This window comes from Mobula birostris, chromosome 7 (genome assembly GCF_030028105.1).
Source record: "Mobula birostris isolate sMobBir1 chromosome 7, sMobBir1.hap1, whole genome shotgun sequence".
Taxonomy (NCBI): Eukaryota; Metazoa; Chordata; class Chondrichthyes; order Myliobatiformes; family Myliobatidae; genus Mobula; species Mobula birostris.
Window position 1 is genome coordinate 120,309,499 of NC_092376.1, and position 23,356 is coordinate 120,332,854.

At 36.2% G+C, this 23,356-nt stretch overlaps 2 protein-coding genes across 4 annotated transcripts in view; one reads left to right on the plus strand and one right to left on the minus strand.

Annotated features, from left to right (window-relative positions):
• Positions 1-23,356, minus strand: part of ctnna1 (catenin (cadherin-associated protein), alpha 1) — a 119,013-nt gene that overhangs the window by 36,575 nt on the left and 59,082 nt on the right. The gene's annotated exons all lie outside the window — the stretch shown is intronic.
• Positions 12,248-14,506, plus strand: lrrtm2 (leucine rich repeat transmembrane neuronal 2). The gene is made up of 2 exons (XM_072264414.1): positions 12,248-12,646; positions 12,919-14,506. The coding sequence occupies exons 1-2, from the start codon at positions 12,643-12,645 to the stop codon at positions 14,469-14,471; spliced, it is 1,557 nt and encodes a 518-aa protein (XP_072120515.1). The 5' UTR covers positions 12,248-12,642; the 3' UTR covers positions 14,472-14,506.

The window sequence follows — 23,356 nt, forward strand, 5'->3', positions numbered from 1 at the left end:
TTCTATCTCTCTAATCCTCTCAGCTAGTTCCTCTTCCATCAGTCGGACGTAGGTGGCAAAGAGATTCTTCTTTGCTGTCTTGAACTTGTCCCTTAGCTCTTCTGTTTCACTCCTTCTAAGTTTGGCATGACAAGCATTGACCATACTGCTTGCTGAGACGACGTCAGGATGTTTCGAAATCTGACTCTTCTTGATTCGCTTCACAGTAGGCAAACTCTTTGTTGCATCTGTGTGTGTGTCTATGAGTCTTTGATAGCGGTCGGTGGCAGTTTCTTCCTCCCCTCTTTCCAGTGGGCCCAAGCAATTTCTCACCTCCACTGCGTACTGGGCTTGAAGAACAGGTTGTGAGGAGAACGCCTTCCAGTCTATCTTCTCCTTGGGACCTGTGGCTTTGGGTTGCCGCAGGCTCAGTCTCACTTGCATTGACACTACTCTGTGATCAGAACTGACTGAGTTGAAGGTGCTGTAGGCTTCTGTGTTGATAGAGTGGCCAAATGAGCTACAAACGTTTGTAATTATGGTAAACTTCAAGGTAGTCTGAAATCAGAGGCCCTCAGTAGTTAGCACTGCATTTCTGAGCTCATAATCCACCAGCAATATAAATGTAACTGCTGGAAGCTACTTATTGATATTTTAAATCAATAGGTTTTTAAAACATACCTAAACCAAGAATAAGGCTTAGCTAATAAAAATTCAAGAAACTATCGCCACACAAAGACTGATGTGGCCAGTTAATACCACGTTAAAGCAAATATTGGTGTATGCCAGCACCTGATATATAAAGACACCATTATAATTCGCAAGAAAATATTTAAGCCTACACCAGAAACAATTACATTTCCAGTAGTTTAAAGTAAAACTAGTACCAATTGGTTCAGTGAATTTTACAAGGCATTTCATACATTTTTGAAAGTCAACAGCAGTAGCAATATAGACTTAGAAAGGAAAGTAATAACAGAATGGAATCAACCCATCCAAGAAAATGAAAAGCTGTCAGATACGTAAATTTAGCAATCTTGCCTAGTCCAAAGGAATCGTTGTTGACAAATCAAAGCAGAACTCAACTTCAATGTGCCTGTTGTCAGCACCAGCATATTTCACCAACTGAGCTGCCAGATCTGGACTACCAAGCAAAAATGGCACCAATGAAATTCAGTAAAAGCCTGTATATTCTAGACAGACTGTGATTGAAGCATGAATATGCAGCTAGGAAAACTGCTCCAACTTTGCAATGATCCCCAAGAATCTCTTTTGGAATGGTCTTTTGCTGGCTCAAAGTCATGACTAAAAGTGCTATGCTGAAAGGAGAAATTTGATTATCTGCCTTAAAAACAAACATACTGTATGTATATCACCACCTTCAGTTACAGCCAGATAACCAACATGCCCAATTACAATCTCAGCATATGCATAAACCTGTCACCACCCTTCTCCAGACACTATATAGCATTGATATAACTACAGATACCTACTGTGTTGCCAGAAATCATCATGAAAAATAAAGCTACTGACATTAGTTACTAATATGACAACTTTGTAAAAAGCATTCCAAATTAAGGGCAAGTGACCTGCTGGTCAGATTCCCCCAGGAAAGGGCGAGACCAGTCTCATTTCTAATCCAATCTGGCTATCAAACTCATATTTTTGCTATTTTTAATCAAGCCAGTAAGGTGTCAAAACAGCTATAGACATACAGGTGACACTTTTGTATCCAGCAGTGCAATGGAACTAAAATTCTGGTCACAGTCCATAAAATGCATGCTATGCTCAACAGTGAGAATACCTAGTTAAAATCACAGGGTTAAATACAGTAGTGTCACAACTCCAAGGACACGAAATCGATTCTAACTTTGGGTACTGTCGTTGTGGAAGCTGCATATTCTCTGTATGATTGAGGGTTTCTGCCAGGTGTGCAGTTTCTTTCCACCTCTGGTAGCGATGCTCTGGTAGATTAAAAGGATACTGTAAATTGCCTTTTAATTTAATTAAGGGACAAAAGAATCAAAGAGAAGTTAGTGTGCATGTGAGACACAAATCTGCAAAAGAAAGGGGGCAAAGGACTGCTCAGCTGGGAACTGACATGAACTCAATAGGCCTCTTATGTGTTTCATGCCACATGACAGAAAGAACCATGCACACACTGAACACTTTGTGCAAGCTGAATTCAAACTTCACATTTTTACTGACAACCAATGCAAATAAAAGAATAATGACATACATATATTATATAATTTCTACAAAATAGATTTCAGAGATAAATTGTTGCCAGTTTACAGAATAAAGCACAACATTAAATAAATACCAAACATAAGACAGTTAAAATTTTACTTCTAATTGTAGAACAAAAAAAATTTAATTATTTTAAGTATCGTAGGACAAAGAAATCAGAATTTTCTGTCTTCTATGTCTGTGCCACCCAGGTCTACAGGCCAATTTCACTTCACACTTCCCAGTTCATTTATCTGAAGATGACTATTTTCAGGTGCTCATTTCAAATCTATTGGTCTGCAGGAGTATCAAAGTGGTTTCACTTGGAGCTTTAAATGAAAGAGCAACAAAAATATTGTTTGCTGTCTAGACCAATTCCTGTAAGCCGATATTTCTACATTGGGTACTAATTAAGAATATTAACCACTTTCAATTAAATAGATTTCATTCCAGTTTCTCTCCTCCCCTTTATCATAAAATACATTTGTGACAAAATAATCCAAACTTCCATTAAAAAACTTAAGCAGTTAAGGTAACGATTACCAGAAGTCATCACAATTTTTATTTTGTTACTTCATAAGCTCTCTCATTCTTGTAACCGAGTAAACTATTTGGTTACTAAGATATTCAGTACTTATTTCACAGACAAGAATGATTTATGAATTCTAGGGATTATGAATTCTAAAGATGGTTTAAAACTAACAATGAGGTATTTGGCCAGAAAAGCAGTAAAACTTATAATTTCAGTTCTAATGTGTAATCTGCACAGTAATCTATCTATGGCTCAATATCACAAAAGGAACTTCTAATCAGTCTTCCTTCTAAATCCAGATCCAATAAAAAAAATCCCACAGTTACCAAGGTAAATCTAGCAATAAGTACTATTCTTAAGCTGGAAAAATAAGAATTAGTGCTCCATGGCCCCAATGCATGGAATAAATTGTTCACTAAAAAATGTTTTATGGTATCTAGATCAGAAAAAATAGTGCAATTCCTTTACTTCCTCTTCTGACACACTTTATGAGAAGTGGTTACAGTAAAGACAACACATACATAATTGTTATAAACCAACATGTAAAATATTGTCATTCAAATAAACAGTTCAAGTTACTGTAACACACACAAAATGGTGGAGGAACTCAGCAGGTCAGGTCTTCAAATAATTAACTAAAAATTGTAAATCAACACCTTATTAAATATAAAGATCAGTTTTTTCCATAAAGGCAAGAAATCTTTTGTTAAAAATGTCTACGTTTAGAACTTAGTTCTAAAAGTTCTGATAGAATTTCAGTGCAGCGAGATATTCCAGAAACCAAACTGAACAATACTAGATGTCTGGTTAAACTCATAAATATTGTTAATAATGTTCAAGTTATTTCAGGAATGTTCATCTCAAAGGTAATAAACTGAGTCAAAAATTTTGATTAAAAAGAGGGAATACCATGGATAAAGTTTTCATAAATGCACAAGGAAAAAGTAGACTAAAAAAAAGTTCAGCATTATAATTTAGGAAGCTGAAACTTTTAATCCATTGGGTTTTGTGGAGTTCAGTGAGACTTTTTTTAACCGCTCAGGAGGAATCAGAAAACTGTCCAACAGATTGAAAATATACAGCATCAGTTAAAATATATAACTAGACATTTGGCACATTTTAATGTATGTATAAGAACGTCATGGTATGTTTACTGTAGTTTTTGTGTTTGATAAATGACAAGTGGACATTATGAATTAGATACCAGATCCAGAATCATTAGAAAATTAATGAGTAGTTTGAAAAGGGTGGTTTCAACTGAAAACATAATCACCTTTTAGCTACTGGTGTTATTTCACTTTTTCACTTATACTCAGCTCGTTTGAGTGATTTGTATCCATGGCCTTTTTAGTTATTCCCATTGCAATACAAAAATTAAATTAGTATTGGCACTATGCAACTGCCCCATAGCATAGGATATCCCCAAGTAGCTTGCTTCATACCCCAAGCCATCACTTGTTCTCACGACACAGCGGCTTCTCATGGGTAAGTGATCTCACTAATATTGATCTTCCCTAAGTAATGCAGCAAAGCCATGAACAAAGATTAAAAATAATGACTGTAACTTTCAAACCACTCATTTTCACCAATGCTATGAAATCTAAGTGAAAACTGGAAATCCTCTAAACATTCAGAAGGTTGAAATGATCTTGTGACTTAAAAGTGAGCAGAGTTCATTTTATTCTAACTTCCCTCAACATCCCAACTGCTTTATTTCTATTTTACTTAGTTCTCATTGTCCTGTTCATAATCCTCTCCACCTATCCTCACATCACAAACAGTAACTAGCAGCTTAGCAATGTTTATTACAGATAAAAAAAGGTTCACAAATCCATAAACACAACTTAATTATTCCTTTTTTTTGCACTATTTTGCAATTTTATGTCAAATAATCAGTGATAATTAACTAGATTCAGATTCTTAGATTGACACACATGTTGGAACTATTTTGATTAAGGCACAATTCAGATTTTCTGTATACACATTAGGGTTTTAATGTTTGATACAATACTAATTATTACAATTATGAATTTGATTTGGTTAACATATAACCATCCTGCTGTTACTGAAGTAAAACGACACAAGGTGTTATATAAAAAAGATGCCACGTTGTCTTGCTCAGTAACATGCAACATTAAAAAAGCCTTATAAAACAACCCAAAACTTTCATCATCTAAAAATGTTATGAACATTACATATGCTGGCTGAACGAGAATCCTCTACTACTTAGCAATATGTAACTCTTAAATCAGAAGCCAAATACCAAGAAAATAAAACAAAGGTGTAACCTTCAAAATTGTTGGACAGTAGTGCGAACAATTTTAACTATGATTCGCAGGCAGGGTTTGGAGAAAGCATTGAATTGCACAAGATAACTCTGACCCAGTCCAAAGTTGAGATTCATATTACGCATCTCTAAAGCGTGGATTTACTCTTTTGATGATATTACTGAAATAGTTTTCCGCAAAAGCCAAAACAAGTAAATAAGGTGAAATGTCTATTTTGTGACTGTTTCCTCTGGTAAAAATAGATTCAGATAAATATATAAAAGACAAACCTTCTTCCTTTAGCAAATAATAATATTAATGAGCTTTGGACAAATTTTATGCCGCCCAATTTCTCCCCTCCCCCCCAAATGGGGGTTCTGAAAAATCAAATTTCTTAAGATACAACAGAAATCAAGTAGTTTGTCCCTTTTTTAATGTAATAAACATTCTCAAGTTCTACTATGTAACTAGCTTTGATATTGATTAAACTGCACAGAGCTTTACACCAGCACCACTGTGGTCATGATGTGGTCACTGTGATGATGTCAAATCAGGGGACATAATATTCTCCAAGTGCTAAAGCCATTATAAATTGTTTAAAATTCCTTAACACTATACCGAAAGATGAGCACAGCAAAAGAAGGACAAGATATTGGGCAGTAATTCAATAGATGTTGAGAAAGCCTCAGGTAACATTTATGTTCAAGAAGTGACAACTATAGAATTCCACTTTATAAAATGACCTAAAAGATGAATCATGCAGTAACTTACCCTACTTAATTTTAGTTTTCGTAACTATTAAAAACATTAGCCACAATAATCAGCCTCCAAAGTATTATTGGTAAGCTCAGAGACATTTTTCTTCATTATACACATAATACAGTAGACTATTTCTACAAGACATGCTGAAGAGTTTCACAGGTATTTAATAGTGCATAGCTTTAAGAAAACATCAATGAAAAACAGATTTTTGTCAGGCACCATTTTTAACTGGAGTAACCCAGACCCGTCTTGTTGTTTTGACCCGTGGTTATTAGGTTATTCGAGTATATGAACAAGATATGAACAGGCACTATTCCTCTGGCATTAAGTGTACAACTTCAGAACAATAAACCTTGTTGGAATGATATTAGTTGATGGTGGGAGCCTTAATAAGGAGGGATAGACCACTCTCTTAGCCTTTCTAGTCAAAATTAGCTGCAACTATTTTAACCCAACCTTTGTCATTCATATGCTGGGTTCTGCCATTGAAGATTAGGATATGCTCCAATTTATTTACCCAGTAAGCAGAACTTTGATCCAAGTTGCTGACTATATACTACATTCATTGTTTAACAAATATATAGCTTTATGATGCTCAAGCTGGCACTATTTTTAGGCATGATATGGCTTTTGACATTCCCTTTTGTGCCCTCATTAAACCTAGGTTGAGCTCTGGCTTCATGGTACTGGGCAAGTGGGGAAATATGTTGGCCCAGGATGTTTCAGATTGTTCAGGAAAACTATTCTGCTCATGATGGCACGCAGCACCTCAGATACCCACTTAAGTGGCAAGAGCTGTTCTGAATTTAGCATAAATGATATTAACCCTAATGTGCCTTCAGTGAGAAACCAGAATTTTGTCTCCACAAAAATTATATATGTAGTTGACACCAAGAGTGATTGGTGGCGAAGTCTCATATCCCTATCCTTATCATTTCCCTTGCCATCTGCTACAGGCCCAGTGTACCTAGTACATCATCCAGAACTTTACAAGCTTGATCAATTATTGTTCTTCCAAGCTGATGAGCACCAAAATCCCCCTCCCAATATATTCCTGTGCCTATGCTACTTGCCTCTTTTAGGCGGTGCTTAACATGAAGGACAATTGCAGAAAGACCACAGGCTTCCTTCACTGCTTTTGAACTAATGTCATGTGATTTCATTCGGTGTGAAGAGAATTTTGTGTCCATTTAGTCCCAGCTGTTGCCACCTTGTCTGTTCCAGTGGTGCAAGACTCGCCAACAATCAAGATGGAGGAGACTGTATTACTAAGCAGAAGTCATGATTCTGTGAGTATGACTTGTCAGGTTTTTTTTTTGATTTGCAAACCATCTTTCCCAGATGAGACACCAGAGACCAGAGCTCAGAATATGGAGGTTTGTGAAAATCAGTGAACTGAATGACCATGCATGACATAGCTACATAAATAATTTTGAATGAAAATCCAATCTAATAATTGAATTTAAACTTCTCTGCTGCCAAGGAGATAGATGAACAAAAATCTCTGCATCATTATTTCAGTCCTCCAGATTTCAAGTCAAACTAATCAGCATACTAATATTCTTCTTAAATCGTACCTTCCTCCTACCATTGTGGAACATCTATTTTCTATCCTCAACTCTCTCTCCTAGACAGGTGAGAACTGACTTCAGTCCTTTCTTTCCCCACAATCATCACTGGATTCAACAGTTCATTTACAATTTGTACCAACTCCCAATAAGATTTCACAATTAAACTCATTCCAGTGCCCTCAGCATTTCAAAGGGATCTCTATCTCTCTCACTTCTTGGTCTGCTCTTCTGACCTTGCTAACTACTCCCTGCCTTATGCAGCTTTCCATGCCACAGAAGAAGATGCATCACTTACTGTTTCATCTCTTCGGTTCCCACTATCCAAGGACCCCAAAGAGGTGGCTGCAGCATTCCATTTGCACTTCTTCCAATCTACAGTGTTGCACTCAGTGTGTGTACAATTAAGAAACTAAAACAGAGATTGTATTCACTTTGGAAAGCACCCACATTCAGTGTGCAGGTGTGCTACAGTGCTTCCGGTTGCCATAATCTACTTCACCATTATACTTCACTGTGTCCTTTCCATCAATAGTCACTTCACTGTTAGAATGGTCACTGCAAGCCTGAGGACAAACACCTCAACTTCCATTGCAACCTTCATAAAGTTCTACACCTTCACATAACTCACCCTTTACGTATCAAACTGACCATTTCTATTTATTATTTTTTCTTCAGTTTTTCTATTTTTATAGTATGATCTGCTGTGCATGTCCCATGGCCCTTCCATCAGCAGTATACTAGCAAAGCAGCATAATCTGCTATTTTACTGCATATTAAGTTATATGGTCTTGACCCATCAGTGAAATGCTTTTGCTCTACCTACCTTTCTCCCACCTTCTTACCACTGAAAACTAGGTTGCTTTCTCCTTCCCAAATCTGAAGGAGGATCACAGAATTGAAACATTATTCTCTTTCCACAGTGTTGTCTAATCAGCTACATATTGCCAACATTTTCTTAGTTCAGATCTCCAGCACACTTACACTGCTACCAATGTATGGCCATTAGGTTCGAAGAACAGAAAATGGACAACAGATTTACCGTCTAACAAGGAAGTCATGGTTACCCTTGCTCTCACTTTCTATTCCACTAGACTCCTTATTAAATAGATCCTGCTCTGTAAGTTCTGGCACCCACCCCCATAAGGTCAACAGAACACACTGGTTCACTCTCTTTTCCTTCAATACCCATTCTTTTTCTCATAACCCCTTCCTGTGCAACCACCGATGATGCAACATTTGCAGTTACTACTTTCCTCCTACATTTCTGGTCATAAATACCCTTCCAAGTAAAACAACGATTCACTTTTATTTCAGTTTAGCATATCACATTAAGGGCTCACAATCTATTATTGTAGCACATGAATGACCAAGTTCTCAATTGCTGTCACTGTAATTCTCCATTCCACTTCCACCTCTTACCTACAGCCTCCTCCACTTTTCCAATAAAGTTCAGCACAAGCTGAGGTTCACAATGACACTGGAAGCAATACAAACTTCTTTCAACACTTAATTGAACAAATCAGCTATTCCAGATTCGTACCCACATTTTAAGGAATCATCTTCCATCCCTACTCTTCATATCCGGTTGTTACAGATTTCTTTCTTCTTACTACATTGCTGCTAGGTGTCCTTCTGTAAGTCACCTTTACCATCCCTAACAGTAGTTCCATCACCACGTCATTTAACCTCATATCCATTACCCCATCACTGACCTTCCTTCCCTGTTTCCTCCCTTTATCCCTGCAATTTAAAACTTCTGATCTTTAACAATTCCCAGCTCTGATGAGAGGACAGTGAAATAAAATGTTAGCATAAGTTTGCTCTCCATAGAAACTGACTGACCTGCTGAAAATCCCCATTTTCATTTTGTAGGATCACACTCAGATTTTTGGACTGCAAGCAAATCTCTGGTTTGAGTTATTATTCGTGAAAGTGGATTGGCAGCAAGCTGAAAAGTACGGCCTACTCCTGCCCTTCTTTATATTCTTATGAACTGGATGCAAAACCTTTTGTGGCTGATGGTATAAAATATTTTAAGGAACATCAGGCAAATTGGCAAAGAAATTTGGGTCTGAATCAGCATTGCTTTCTTTGGCAGACTGCCTTAATCATATATTTGCTGTGAGATGCACCATTTGAACAAAGTGACCAAGCTGTGGCACTGGATGGAAAGTCCCAAAACATTTTACTTGAATGTGTCTTAAAAGTTGTATTAAAAATAAGTTACAAATGGATGTGGTGGCACTGCTGCCATTCAGCTCCAGTGACCTAGATTTGATTCTGATCTTGGCTATAAACGATTTGCGACTGTGAGTTTCTCCAGGTGCTCTGGCTTCTTCAATTGCCAAATATATTCTAGTAAGTTAAGTAGCTGCTGATAATTTCCTCTAGTTTACTGATGCAAAGCGAATTGGGAATTGAAGAGTATATGGAAGAGATTAAGTTACAGAGAAGTGTTGGAATGGGACTGATGGGAACATTGAAAACCAGCATAGACTTAATGGGATAGTACGGAATAGAAAATATAAATGTAAACCAGCAAGGATAGCTAGATTTCATTCTCTACTTGACCAAATGTTTGTAAATGGCTAAGACTGAATATTTCAACAAAGATGACAATTTCAGGTCATGTCACTTGTGATTCAGTTATCTTGATTGATCCCTTAACTCAGGATTAGATAGGAGTCCCTAATCGATTTAAATAAAACTGCGCCCAGACACCACTGTGCACTTGTGCCAGAAAACAGAAGGCACCTACTTTTCAAGAGTATGTGCATATCCTAGATGTGAAATCACAAACACATGGGTGCAAAGATAAACTGCAAAATGTTCTGTCTTAGACTTCTAAACATAATTACTCTATAATCAATTACTACTTTTAACTGGAGCTGCAAGATGCAGTGGCATTCTCAATGCAGCATTCATAAAGTTAACTGCTTACCCAACCATCTGTCAGCGCAGTTGGCATTAAATGTTGCAAATGCCATCTTTCATATTTCTTCTTAATCTTTCTTTTTGCGCATTCTCTCCCAAGGTAACTTTTGGTGAGTACTGTACTAGATATTTATTGCAGCACAGCATTGCTAACACTGCAAAGAATGACATTTTTAACTGGAACTCTGCATCTGAACTTTTAAAAAATATTTATAGGCCTTTCATTTCCCAAATCACTTAGTAGAAATTCATCCATGATTAAATATACTAAAAATCCAATATATAGAAGTATTGTACCATAATCAATGAAATGGAATACCAGAAAAATACAAGTCTAAGATCCTTTATTAGTTTAATACATGCTATTGAAGACATATTCTATGCCACAGTTGTAATTTCATACTAATCTTGAAGGCCAATAATTTGAGAAACAGAATGGGAAATATTACTCACAAAGCTTCACAACTGAATTTTTTTTCCCAAAATTGAGTTTATGCCTATGTGTATATTTTTTTATTGGGCTGCCCAAATTCATGTTATATCTCCCCCACAAATATTCACCTATATCCCTCTGGAAGTACATCCAGTTTCAATCAAGCCTACACAAAAGAAACTAAGTATGGATGCAGCAGTACTCAGCTGTGATGTAAGATTATGTCTACAAGTGAATGGAATGTAACTTGAATCCATAACATTGAAATCTATTGGTAGGGATATTAGTATTAACACCACAGCCTTTTCATTGGAAAATAAAAAACAGACTATTAATTCTGATGGGTTTTGGTTATACATAGCCATATCTGAAATTGACTAATGAACACATGGAAGGCAATGGACATGTATTCTGAGAACAAAACTCATGGTTTCATTAAACGTGGTATCCATCAGTAAGAGAGCAGAAAAATTTCAATCTGCCACCTTTCCTTTTGGCATTAAATATAAAGCCTTATACATTGTTCCCTTTGGTTTCAAGAGTGACCTTTGTTGAAAGTGAACTTGCAGACATTAGGGTGGGGCAAGATTAGGTTCAGCAGCATAGTTGTTTACTGTTCCTTCTCCATACAGATATGATCACTTCAGAAGGTACTACAGGGCAACGTATCTGCAGAATTTTACAGTAGAAAAGCAGAAATGAAATGAGTGATGAAAGAGAAAGTGTTTTATCAGTTTTGCATTTGAAAATATTAAACCACAATATGCAATTAATTGAAAGCATACCTAAACATGCTAAGGATTACATTAAAGTATTACTCCAATTAACACTGCATTTCAATACAGATTTAAGTATGAATTAAAATCCTGTGTGTGTGGAAGAGGCATTTTATAGCTGTTCTGCCTTAATGTTTAAACCTAATGCCATATTAAGGTTACAGACAGAACTATCACTCATGAAATGCAGTGAAAATCCAAGCAAAGCAATTTAGGTTCCTTCATTCAATCATTTTTACAGATCCTTTCATTTATCAGCATCTTTGTCTGATAGCAAACACAGTAATTAAAAATAGAGACATCATATTACAGATTGTGTTAAAATATTCAATTTTTGATTTGAATCAAGCAACTTGTACTTCAAAACGTTTTAATGACAGCTATATTACCTTTTTCTGAAGGTAAGCTAATTGTTTTTTTAAGAGATTTTTTGGTACAAGGCATTCACTGTAGCATTAAGAATAAGTTATAATTTTACTGGTAAGCACAGAACTAGACAAATTATTTACAATACTTCCCCATTTTATTTATTAGTCATTTTCGATGCTTCAATGTCTGTTCATCCAATTTGCAGACTGCATGCAGCATGAAGCTCATCATCATGCTACTGAAAAGCCTGAAAACATTGCACGTCACAAGCTTACGCCAGCCTGCCACCAATCTGCAAGTCTGCGTTCTTGCAGCACCAGCACAGCATTCCGTTCCAAAGAGGCTTTCAGTCAATGTGTTCGCACCGCTAGCTAGTCTCTGCACAAGTACTTCATTACCATCAACAAGTTAAGGACAGGACCACCAGCTGTGCAGCCGAAGGTTTGGGCTTCAATTAACCAATTGAATGGACAAGAGAAGGAAATGTTTGTTTTCATTCACTCGCGAGAAAAATCACTATAGTCCTAAACCAGTGGAAATCAAAGGAGGGCAAGGGCAAAGCTTTGGGAGGAAACATTACGGCAGAGATAGGTGAAAAATTACTATGGCATTTTTTCTTTTTGCTTCTAACTGGAGTACTCGCCATTGTCTTATGTGAAAGCAAATAGCAATCCTTTTGTATCGTGTCTTTTCAAAAGCTGCCTCTTCCACTGGAACTTCTTTCCAGCTCACTGCTCAAGTCGTCTCAACAGAAGGATAGTTGAATGCAGTCTCCAATGTGCAGAAGAGAATGGGTAAGTGTTTTCTTTTCAAATGAGATTTTCAAAACCTAGAAAGAAAGGGAAGTGATGCAGAGGATGAAGGGGGGAAGGAGCAATTACTTGTCTTGCTGGAAACAAATAGAATGTTTGTCTTTTGAAAAGAAAATTAAGTCTTACAATTCTACCATCGTCTATCACTCCAAATAGCTTTTGTGGGGGAGGGGAATAAAATACCTAAATCAACATATATGATGGGCTGTTTTGGCTGAAAACCTAAATGAATTTCATTTGATTGCCACCTACAGGTTTGCATTCGAAGTGGCCATTGGGGGGGCCAACAACGGTGGCATTGTGTGTGATGAGCATGTTGTTGAAAATGCTGCCTGCCTCAGGCGCAGCATGCCCACAGAAATGCAGATGCGAGGAGCTGCTCTTTTACTGCGATTCTCAAGGTTTTCAAGGAGTACCCGATAATGTCTCCCACGGGTCTATCGGCTTGTCACTCAGGCACAATAGTTTTTTTCAACTGCAAAACGATCAGTTTACAAGCTTTAGCCAACTTACATGGCTCTATTTAGATCACAACCAGATCTCTGTTATTCAAGAGGATGCCTTCCAAGGACTATATAAACTCAAAGAATTAATCCTCAGCTACAATAGGATTGTGCGTCTGGCAAATACCACATTCAGTCAGCTGATTAACTTGCAGAACCTGGACCTGTCATTTAATCAAATTACTTCTCTACAACCAGAGCAATTCCACAGCTTACGGAAACTTCAGACACTACATCTACGTTCCAATTCACTAAGGACCATCCCCATAAGGGTTTTCTGGGACTGCCGAAGCCTGGAGTTTTTGGATATAAGCAACAATCGTTTACGAAGTCTGGCTCGTAATGGCTTTGCAGGATTAATCAAACTCAAGGAGCTTCACCTAGAGCACAACCAGCTGACAAAGATTAATTTTGCTCATTTCCCGCGGCTAATCAGCCTCCAAACACTATTTTTGCAGTGGAACAAAATAAGTATCTTGTTATGTGGAATGGAATGGACCTGGGACACATTGGAAAAACTTGATGTGACAGGAAATGAAATTAGAACAATTGATCCTTTAGTTTTCCTTACAATGCCAAACCTCAAGATACTCCTGATGGATTCGAACAAGCTAACTACCCTGGATGCTCAGATTGTTAACTCATGGAAATCTCTAACGCACATCGGTCTCTCTGGCAACATGTGGATCTGTAACAAAAGTATTTGTGCCCTTGCCTCCTGGCTAAGCAATTTCCAAGGCCGATGGGAGAACTCGATGGTCTGTGCTAGCCCAGAGCACACACAAGGTGAGGACATCCTAGATGCTGTTCATGGATTTCAAATCTGCAGCAATCTTTCAGCAGCCACCACACAGATAACCACTGGCTATACGGATCCTACACAACAGCCAGAAGCTACTGAGTATATAACAAAATTAACACCCATAGACTCCACTACAGAGGATACTGAAAATCCAACAACAGAAACAACTGCTGAAGACTTCCTTGAACCTGATAATACCCTCTTTACACACAGGATAATAACTGGAACAATGGCTCTATTGTTCTCCTTTTTCCTCATTATCCTTGTGGTGTACATTTCACGGAAATGCTGCCCTCCTACCCTGAGACGTATAAGGCACTGCTCCATGATGCAACACCGACGGCAAATTCGCCACCAAGCCAGGCAGCCTATGGCAGATTTATCAACACAAGTACCCTATAATGAATATGAACCCACCCATGAGGAAGGCGCATTGGTCATCATAAATGGTTATGGACAATGTAAATGTCAGCAGCTGCCTTATAAAGAATGTGAAGTATAAATTAATGAGCTCATGTAACCAACATACACAGTTTAAGAAATGGGAAATCTGTGAGTAAAATGCTTTCAACTTTTAACTACAGAACTGAACTTTAATATTTTTTATTTCCAGAATAAAGTTACCAAAATTCTGGCATTGGTTCTCTTTCTCTAAACTGTACCTAATGCTTCAAATGAAATTCAGCTTAAATATTTCAATTTGGATTTAGAACTGGCCATTCTAGTTATTTTATCTGATTGTAGCAGAAATTACAAAGCTTTCACACAGATAATTATGGCATCTTAAAAGAACATTTAAAAGAAAATTCCTAGACCATTCTAAACTAGACAAGTATTTAAAAATATATACATACTATTTGTCTTCCTTTATCCTCATTGGAATCTCTCTTCAAAGAAATGACAAGACCTTTAGATAACCAGCCGGTACATGTTAAATATTGGGCTCAAAATTGATGTATGCTCAAACTGTTATGTAAGAGATTATAAATGGCAAGTTTTCTTGATTTTAATATTGAAAAGCACAGGTTGTCTTTCTGATTGAAGTGAGGCTTTTGCTGGCTGAACAAATACTTCCATAAAATTGTTTGCAAAATACTCTCAATTGCATGATCATTTTCCTCAGTCTTGAATAAAATGACCCAGAAAGTTTAAATACCATGATCAAAGGTTCACAGGATATCACAGTTAATCTGCACTTGATACCCTCGATACCCTTGAAACATGTTTAATAAGTTTTATTAGTTTCATGACTTTGTAAAACATCTATCTGCAGTTTAGTAAACGGCTAGAGTATATACTTGGAATGCTACATTATATAAATGCATACAGCAAAGCTCTAATGATTAGGTTCAAGAGATAATCCACAACTGAGACTCTTAATAAACCAGACAGTAGTGAAATGCAATTGTGACCCATCTGATGTATTACCTATTTTTCAATTGCTATAAAAGATATTAACTTCAAATACCATACATCCAAAGAGCAATTGCAGCATGTGGCAATCACCTGAAATTTCTAATTGTGATATGGGAGGGAAGCTGTGAAGTACCATTGTAAAGTAATTAGGAAAATGCAGAAAAATGAAACAAGGTTGAACTCTGCAAATATAAACGAAGGGGTATAAATGTTGTTCTATTTTCTACATGCCTGCTTCTATCCACCATCTTAGTCGCTCACATTTTGTTACCTATTTCACTCAAAGTAGTCACTATCCACCTGAATGAGAAAGCAAAAGATAAAATATAGGCAGTCAAACAATTTATAGAGACAGAATGCAGGAATCAATAGGCACCAGAAAATATGAAAGATGCTAAGGCAGCATTGAAATATAAATTGTAATACAGACCTACAAGTGAATAACTGGAGATTTCACAATTTAAAGTAACATTGATTTTAATAATGCTATACTGCCCCCTTTACTGAATAGCTTGAAAATATTCTGTGAAAATACACACTTATTTGAAATGATAAAATCCAAACTAGTGTACTTTGGGTGAATGTGTGTAATTTACAAGCCATTTAAAGCAAAAGTACTGCAGATCAGCACACGAGAATACAGCAAAGACGGACAGACTCCGACACTCAGGACCGTATCAACATCCAGCTTTTGAAATTAATTTCACAACAGACAAGGTTCCTAATTAAAATCATTGTACAACAGAACAGCCAAACATGAATATCTGTATTAGACCAAACCAATTTACTAATCAGTTAAAATCTGTATTTCCTCACATTTCCAGTTGCTCGGTTCTTCGGTCCACTCTTTTTTTTAACTATTGTCCTCCCATCACTCAAGTGCTATCATTCTAGCACATGAACTCAGAAGAATAAGAGCTCGAAGGGACGCCTTCAAATTATGAGCCAATAATTTAGAGAGACCGGTAGAACACAAGATTAGTTGGCACCAGCAAAGATTTGGGAATGCTGGCACAGGAACATGGATTGGAAATTAAATTGGTTCTTCAAGAATACAGCTTTGGTTAGCCAAAGTTCTCCCACAACTACCTGAATGCTTCCTCACCAACACAAATATCCACATATTGAAAATATTGAAATTAACCCAAATTAGTCTGGACAGATATTTAAAATGCACTACATATGTACTTGCATGTTAGCACAAAACCAGATACTGTACTAAATTATAACACAAAAGATCATTCTCATGAGAAAAGAACATGTCACTGGCCAGCAACAAGGGTTTGATATACAAACCTATAATCTATGCTTCTAGGGAACATTACCCTTAAGAATATTAAAGAACATTTGCAGAAAAATAATCTCAGTTAATCTTAAAAAACTTAAAATGAGCAAATTTTGTATTATGTTTACAAATCAAAATCAATACTGAGAAATTGCATGCGAATTTGGAGGATGTGGCACTAAATTGCATACCTAAAAATACTAATTTTATTTTAGTTCTTACTCACGCTCTTAAGTTAGGCTGCAATTTTCTTAATACATTAAATATGTTGATTGAAATGCAGCACAATTTAAAATCCAGAAAGCTTAAAAACTGCAGGTGGTGGAAGGAGCACTGTATCTCTTTTTAATTCTTCTGGAGAAATAAAATATCTGCCCAGCTAACATGATAGCAATGTTCAAAAGAAACTAGATAAATAGCTATCAATCTTACACTTTGCTGATCATACTCAAAGGTTAAAATACATCAATAAAAACTATACTCAATGATTCCTTAGATGCTGTAGTAAAATTTGTAAGAAATAAATTAAAACCCTTTCTCAAGCTTTTGAGCTTGTATTTTAAAATTTAAAGAAAACAGTATTAGATCTCTTGACCAGTGAACTAAAACAAAATAAACCAAAACAAAAGCAGGAGTTAATTACTGGTCTGCCTTGAGATAGTTAATCTCGTCAGGGGAACTGGTGCACTATGGACTGATTCATGTAGCCTCGAGCTAGAACTGGGCAAAAAATGGTTGGTATTCCACAGCCTCACTGCTGTTCAGTGACCTCTGCTGGAAGCTTCTATATGGCAATGAATGAAGAGAGCTTGTAGAGACCCAAGCCATCTGTACACGCACATCACTAATAGGATCAACCTAACAATATGCAAACGACTATTTTAATGAACATAAAGAAAAAGGGTTTAGGAAAAGGTTAGAGAAAATGATGAGGTTGCCAATGCCTACTTTTAAAACAAAATAATTCACTGTTTGAATCATTAAAGTCCAACTACATCAGACAAATGGACAGAGGGTAAACACATTAATATACCATCCGAGGTGGTGGGGGCAGAAATTCATTCTTCATAGTATGCCAGTGTAAGTTGTGTAAGGATGTAGAGGGGCTTCAAGAGGACATAAATCAGACAAAATTAATGTGTATTCAAGAAAAATGCAATTCGTTCAGCTAAAAACAAAACATGGAGTTCATTAAAATTACTTTGGAAATTTTTTTTTGAGTGTGAACTTTTTAAGCAAATTGATAAATTAAATATCCTTGATTTATCAAGAATTAATCAAATAGTGTATTACAAATTAAAAATCATATTTTAAATGCTTTTAACCACTGAGTAAGGACCAATTATATACAGTGGATTCCGGTTACTTGGGACCAGTACATTTTGGCCCAACTAAGCAACTGCCCCAATTAGCTGAGGTTTCATGGAAATAGTTAAAAAGGTACAAAAAAAAGACAAACTAAGTGACAAATTATGTATTTAAATGAAACAGAACAAATTAGAAAACTACAGTACTATAAAACTCTATTAGTTCCTAATAGTTATCGGAGGAATTCATCCACTGTATGCTGCTGTGTTCCTTTTGATTGACTGTAAATGATCCTAGTGCAGAACATGAACTGCCTTCATAAAATGCTTTCAACGACTGCATACTCAAAATTTTCACTTTTATTGTAACATTCAAGATATTGTAAATACCTTCAAATTCTTTGTAGTTCCTAACTTACTGAAATAGTGAAATTGTTTCATTTTCACTCTCGGCTATTTCTGGCATGTCCAAATCTGCAATTGTCTTACGCTTATTTCTCATCAACAGTGACAAAAATCATTGCTTTTTGAAAGCAAACATATATGCTATTTAAATACTGTTCACTCTAAGCAAAGTATAATAATCATGCAAGTGCACAGTACTAACACTAGTTAGAAACTGTTTGGCAACAGTCTCCTGCCCCAATTAAGTGCCATCGTGTCCCAAATATAACAAAGGAAATCACGGCTAGTTTTTGTTAAGAGTTGTCCCAAATAAATATCTGCCCCGATGAACCAATGGCCCAATTAACTGGCATCCACAGTATCTGGAAGCACAAAATACAGTTTCAAGCAGGAACAGAACTGAAAATTTACTATCTTCCAACTTAGGTAATTCTGTCAGCTCAATTTTGTCACAAGCTTTCTGAAATGGCTGGTTAGGAAAAAACACATGGGAAACTGCTGGGACCATCCTAAAGCTTCCCAGTTGGTGACCCACTTACATCTTACTGTTGATCTAATTATGTTGGAGTCAATATCATGGTGCAAATACCATGTTTGTTACTAGACTAAATGAAGTTCTTTTGGGTCAAAAGATTTGCTTGGATGTCATGAGGAAAATTGAATGGCTTCTCCTTGCAGCACACAGGCATGCCATATCCATCATTCTAATCTAAAGCAAGTACGTTCTGAAATTCCAGCCCAGCCAAGTAGGCAAGCTCATTTGTCATTATTGATTTGTACAAAGCTATACCTGATTAGAATATTTAAAAATCAAATTATTGGTAATTCTGTACAGCTGTACAAATAGGAAATATTAATGATGGGAGCATAACTGTTGAGTTGCATAGTACAAAAGCAGCAAATAACAGACTGACAAAAAATTAAAACTTTAAAAACCTTTCCTGGGAAGGATCACAATACCATGGCTATTTCCCCCAGAAACTGTATTTAAAATATTTCTTTGTAGAACATTTTATTGAAGTATACTATTTACTCGTGTTGCAAAATTTAACATACACATTTGCACAGTGTCAGGTTTTCCATAATAAATTCACATTTCTGTATTTATAATGGGAGCTGCTTGTAATTACAAGCTCCTACTAGTTTTCTATTCTATAGCATCTCAGTGGCAGATAAGTATAGTAATTGTAACAAGTTTACACGGGCAGCTTTCCTACAGAAGCTGGCCAAGGAATTTGATAGAAATTTCAATAATGCTGGAACATGCTTTCAGTTGAATACTAGACAGTCTCTTTAATCCATGTTGACAAAGCCACTGAAATACTTTAACACAACTATAATCTCAATTCCAAAATACGATTTTATAATACTGGCTAAAATTATCGCACAAAAAAGCAATAATTGATGACTACTTCATCAGTTAGAGGTATCCTATCAAATTAAAACATTGATGTTCAATTGGCAAGTGAATTTTGAAAAACACCAAACTCTAAAAATAATTTGTACCTAAGTGCATTGTATATTTCCAACCATAAGTTGAGGAAAGCTACCGTAATACATACTACATATTATTAACAGCTTTGTAGCAAAAACTATTTTTTTCTAATCTTTGCCTTAGTGTTATTGAGCCCCCTACCGGTAGAAATCTTCTTTTCCATCCACCAATATAATGCATCAATTTTGAATGCCACAATTAATGCTGTCCTTCAACCACCTTTGTCAGAGGGAGGCTAATTCAAGCGTCTTTGATCCTTCTTCGTAACTTTAATTCCTCATTGGTGATATTAGTAGAACATATTCATCAATAATCTAGTTACATCATTTAAGTAAATTAGCAGTTCCAAGGGAATTCTGAAATTATGACTTAATTCACAAATGCTTAAAGAAAGCCTTCCTGAAACAGTTGCAAATTACGTGAAGCTGGTCTGACAGCATTATTAAGTAAGAATTTCTAGTCCCAAGCATGAAGCTCAAAGACGAAAATTCAAGACTTCTAGGGATACTGAACGTGTTGGAGCTCCAGGTACTATAATGAGTTATAGCAGTATATTCACTGAACTTTCTTGCACGTGCAACAATGACAAAAATCAAATGATGCATTGCCACTCATCTAACACAAAAATTATAAATACATGCCAATTCCCACAAAAATATTAACTGTATTAGATCCACACTTCCAAGACAGAATTCCAAAGTCCTGATGCAGGGTTTAATCCAAAACAGAGACAATTCCTTTCATCCTACAGATGCTGTTCAACCTACGGAGTTCCTCCAGCAAACTGTTGCTCCAGATTCCAGCATCTGCAGTCCACAGACCCAACCTACTCAACCCTTCACCACAAGAATCAGTCAAATGTATCTTTTCTGCACTAACTCCAACGGAAACACATCCTTGAGCATGGAAACCAAAGTATGCATTAATCCAGGTGCAGCCTCACTGGGTCATTATAAAGTTGCATCAAAAGGTCCCTACTTTTATACTCCATACCCCTTGCAATAAAGGTTAACATTCCACTACACTTTCTAATAACTCATTGTATCTGCATGCTAACCTTGTGATATGTGGTGAGATTTCCAGGTTTCTTTGTACCACAACATTTTGTGGCCATTCTTTAAAGAACGGGACTTTTCATTTCACTTTGTTTTTGTATCCTTGACCTCATCTCACCAGCCTACTTATCTTTGTATCAAACAGCAACTCTGTCTACAGTATTTAGTCCCTTCATCAGCATAGATTTATATGTAAATAGCTAAGGACTTAGTCCTTAACCCCTATGAATCCCCAATAGCTACTAATTAACAATCCAAACATAATCACCAACTTATACTTATTCTGTTTTCTGTTACATAGCCATTGCAATCTAATCTATTACTCCAAATCCTTTTATCTTATGCATGTAACTTTTGTAGCATGATATCAATTGCTTTCTGAAAACCCAAACATTATATGTCTATCCCATATCCATACTACTTGTTAAGAGTCAGAATTTTAACAGATAACCCTTTCACAAAACCATGCTGATTTATGGTTTTCCAAATTTCTTGCTTTAGCATTTTTAATGGCCTCCTGTAATTTCCGAATGGCAAATATTAGGATTAAATGGCCTATAGTTTCCTGCCATCTATCTCCCTCCTTCCTTGAAAAGTAGTGTTATATTTGCAGTTTGGTTCTCTTCAGTATCAAGATAATGTTAGTAGATGACAACAGACACATTCACCATGGCTGTAGCAATTTTCCTTTAAGATCTATTGGACATGGGAAATAGGAGCAAGGGCTGGACACCATTTCCCCCACTGACCCAGTGATAGAGATTATTTTAAATTAGTTAAATTGGGATGTTTGTTGCCTTCTAATCTCTAATTACCAATCCAAAATTATTACTTAGAACCTCGGTTAAGTAGTCAGCAGCAAAGATTTAGCACTATCATCGAGAAGTGTGACTGAAAGAAAATATGCAGATTTGCCCTCTAAGATAAAAGTGGTACTGAAAATAGTACTTTAAATTTATAATGGAGAAATAAGCATCTAACTTTGTGACCATCCCTAACCACATCTTTCGAAGTTTATCCATGAGTGCCACCTAGATAGAGAGAGTGGTGGTGCAGGGTCATAGTCAGTGTAGCAGTTCAAACTTCAGGATTCAGACTGTTTCATGTCATTTCCTGTACACAAGGAGAACAAAATAATTGCTACTCCAGATCTGATGTAACACAAAAACACAAAAGATGAAGAATGAAATAAAAATAATAAAACACACACACAATAAATATAAATACATAAGATTGACTTTAAGTCCATAAAGTGATGCTAGGCTGTACATAAGACGACCGACAGGAAATAATAAAAGTACTGATGGGAAATAATAAATTATTTTAAATAACTAATTTAATACAGAAGCATCTAATTAACATCATATTGGATACCAATGCAATTACTGAAACTATATTCTAAGCCTATTACAAGTCAATGCACAATAAAGACTCATGGCTGCACTTTAATCATTGAAACCGGCAAACAGAAAAGCGCACAAAACACATTATTTAATAAATTACATAATTGAATACAAAACCAAGGAAATCATGGGAAAGAATTGCAAAGGACTTGTTAAGCCTCAGCTGGAGTATTTTTGCTCGTTGACAAAATACAAACAAGATGATAACAAATAAAAGAGCATGATGCATCAACAGTGAACAGCACTCAAAATTGGTACCAACATGATGGGCTGAAACAATTCCATTCAAGATTATTGTCGGTGTGCATCTATTCGTTTTGATCCTTCAGTTTCACTGGTGAGTTTTAATACTTTTAATTGTAAAAGTATCATAAACTACAACTTAGAAACTGGACAGGAACAGTTCAAAATGGAAGAGCTTTACTAAGCTTTGCATAAAATCCATTTTACTTACGTTCACATAAAATGACCAGATATCCAAGTTCTGCATTCTTGAAAATGTCTCTCCTATTGGCTAAATAATTAATTAGCTCACTTCTGCTAGCTATTCCTGAAATTTTGAGTGCTTTCCACAAGATCAGCTATTCATAAAAGAATGCAAAAATCATTTCAAATGAACCAAAATCTTGGCGTGGGGCCTAGAAATATATCTGATCACCCATGAGATATTTTACACCAATTAATTCATGGTTCAAGACAAACCACTCAGACCACTGTACTTGCGTGGTGTTTTTCAAATAGCATTTATTTTGATGCTGCATTGCAAATTATTTCCCCTCAAGATTATTCATTTGTCTTTACTAATCTTTCTTCACCAACCTAACAGTGAATTCTAAATCATTATACTGAATGCAGTGTTCTCATTTTACTCTTGGTTCATCTGACATGACCTAATTCAATAAAATAGCAACTAAACATGCACTATAGGCCAAATACTCTTCTCACAACCACCACTGGGCAGGAGGTAGGTCCCACACCACCAGTTTCAGGAACAGTTATTACCCTACAACCATCATACTTT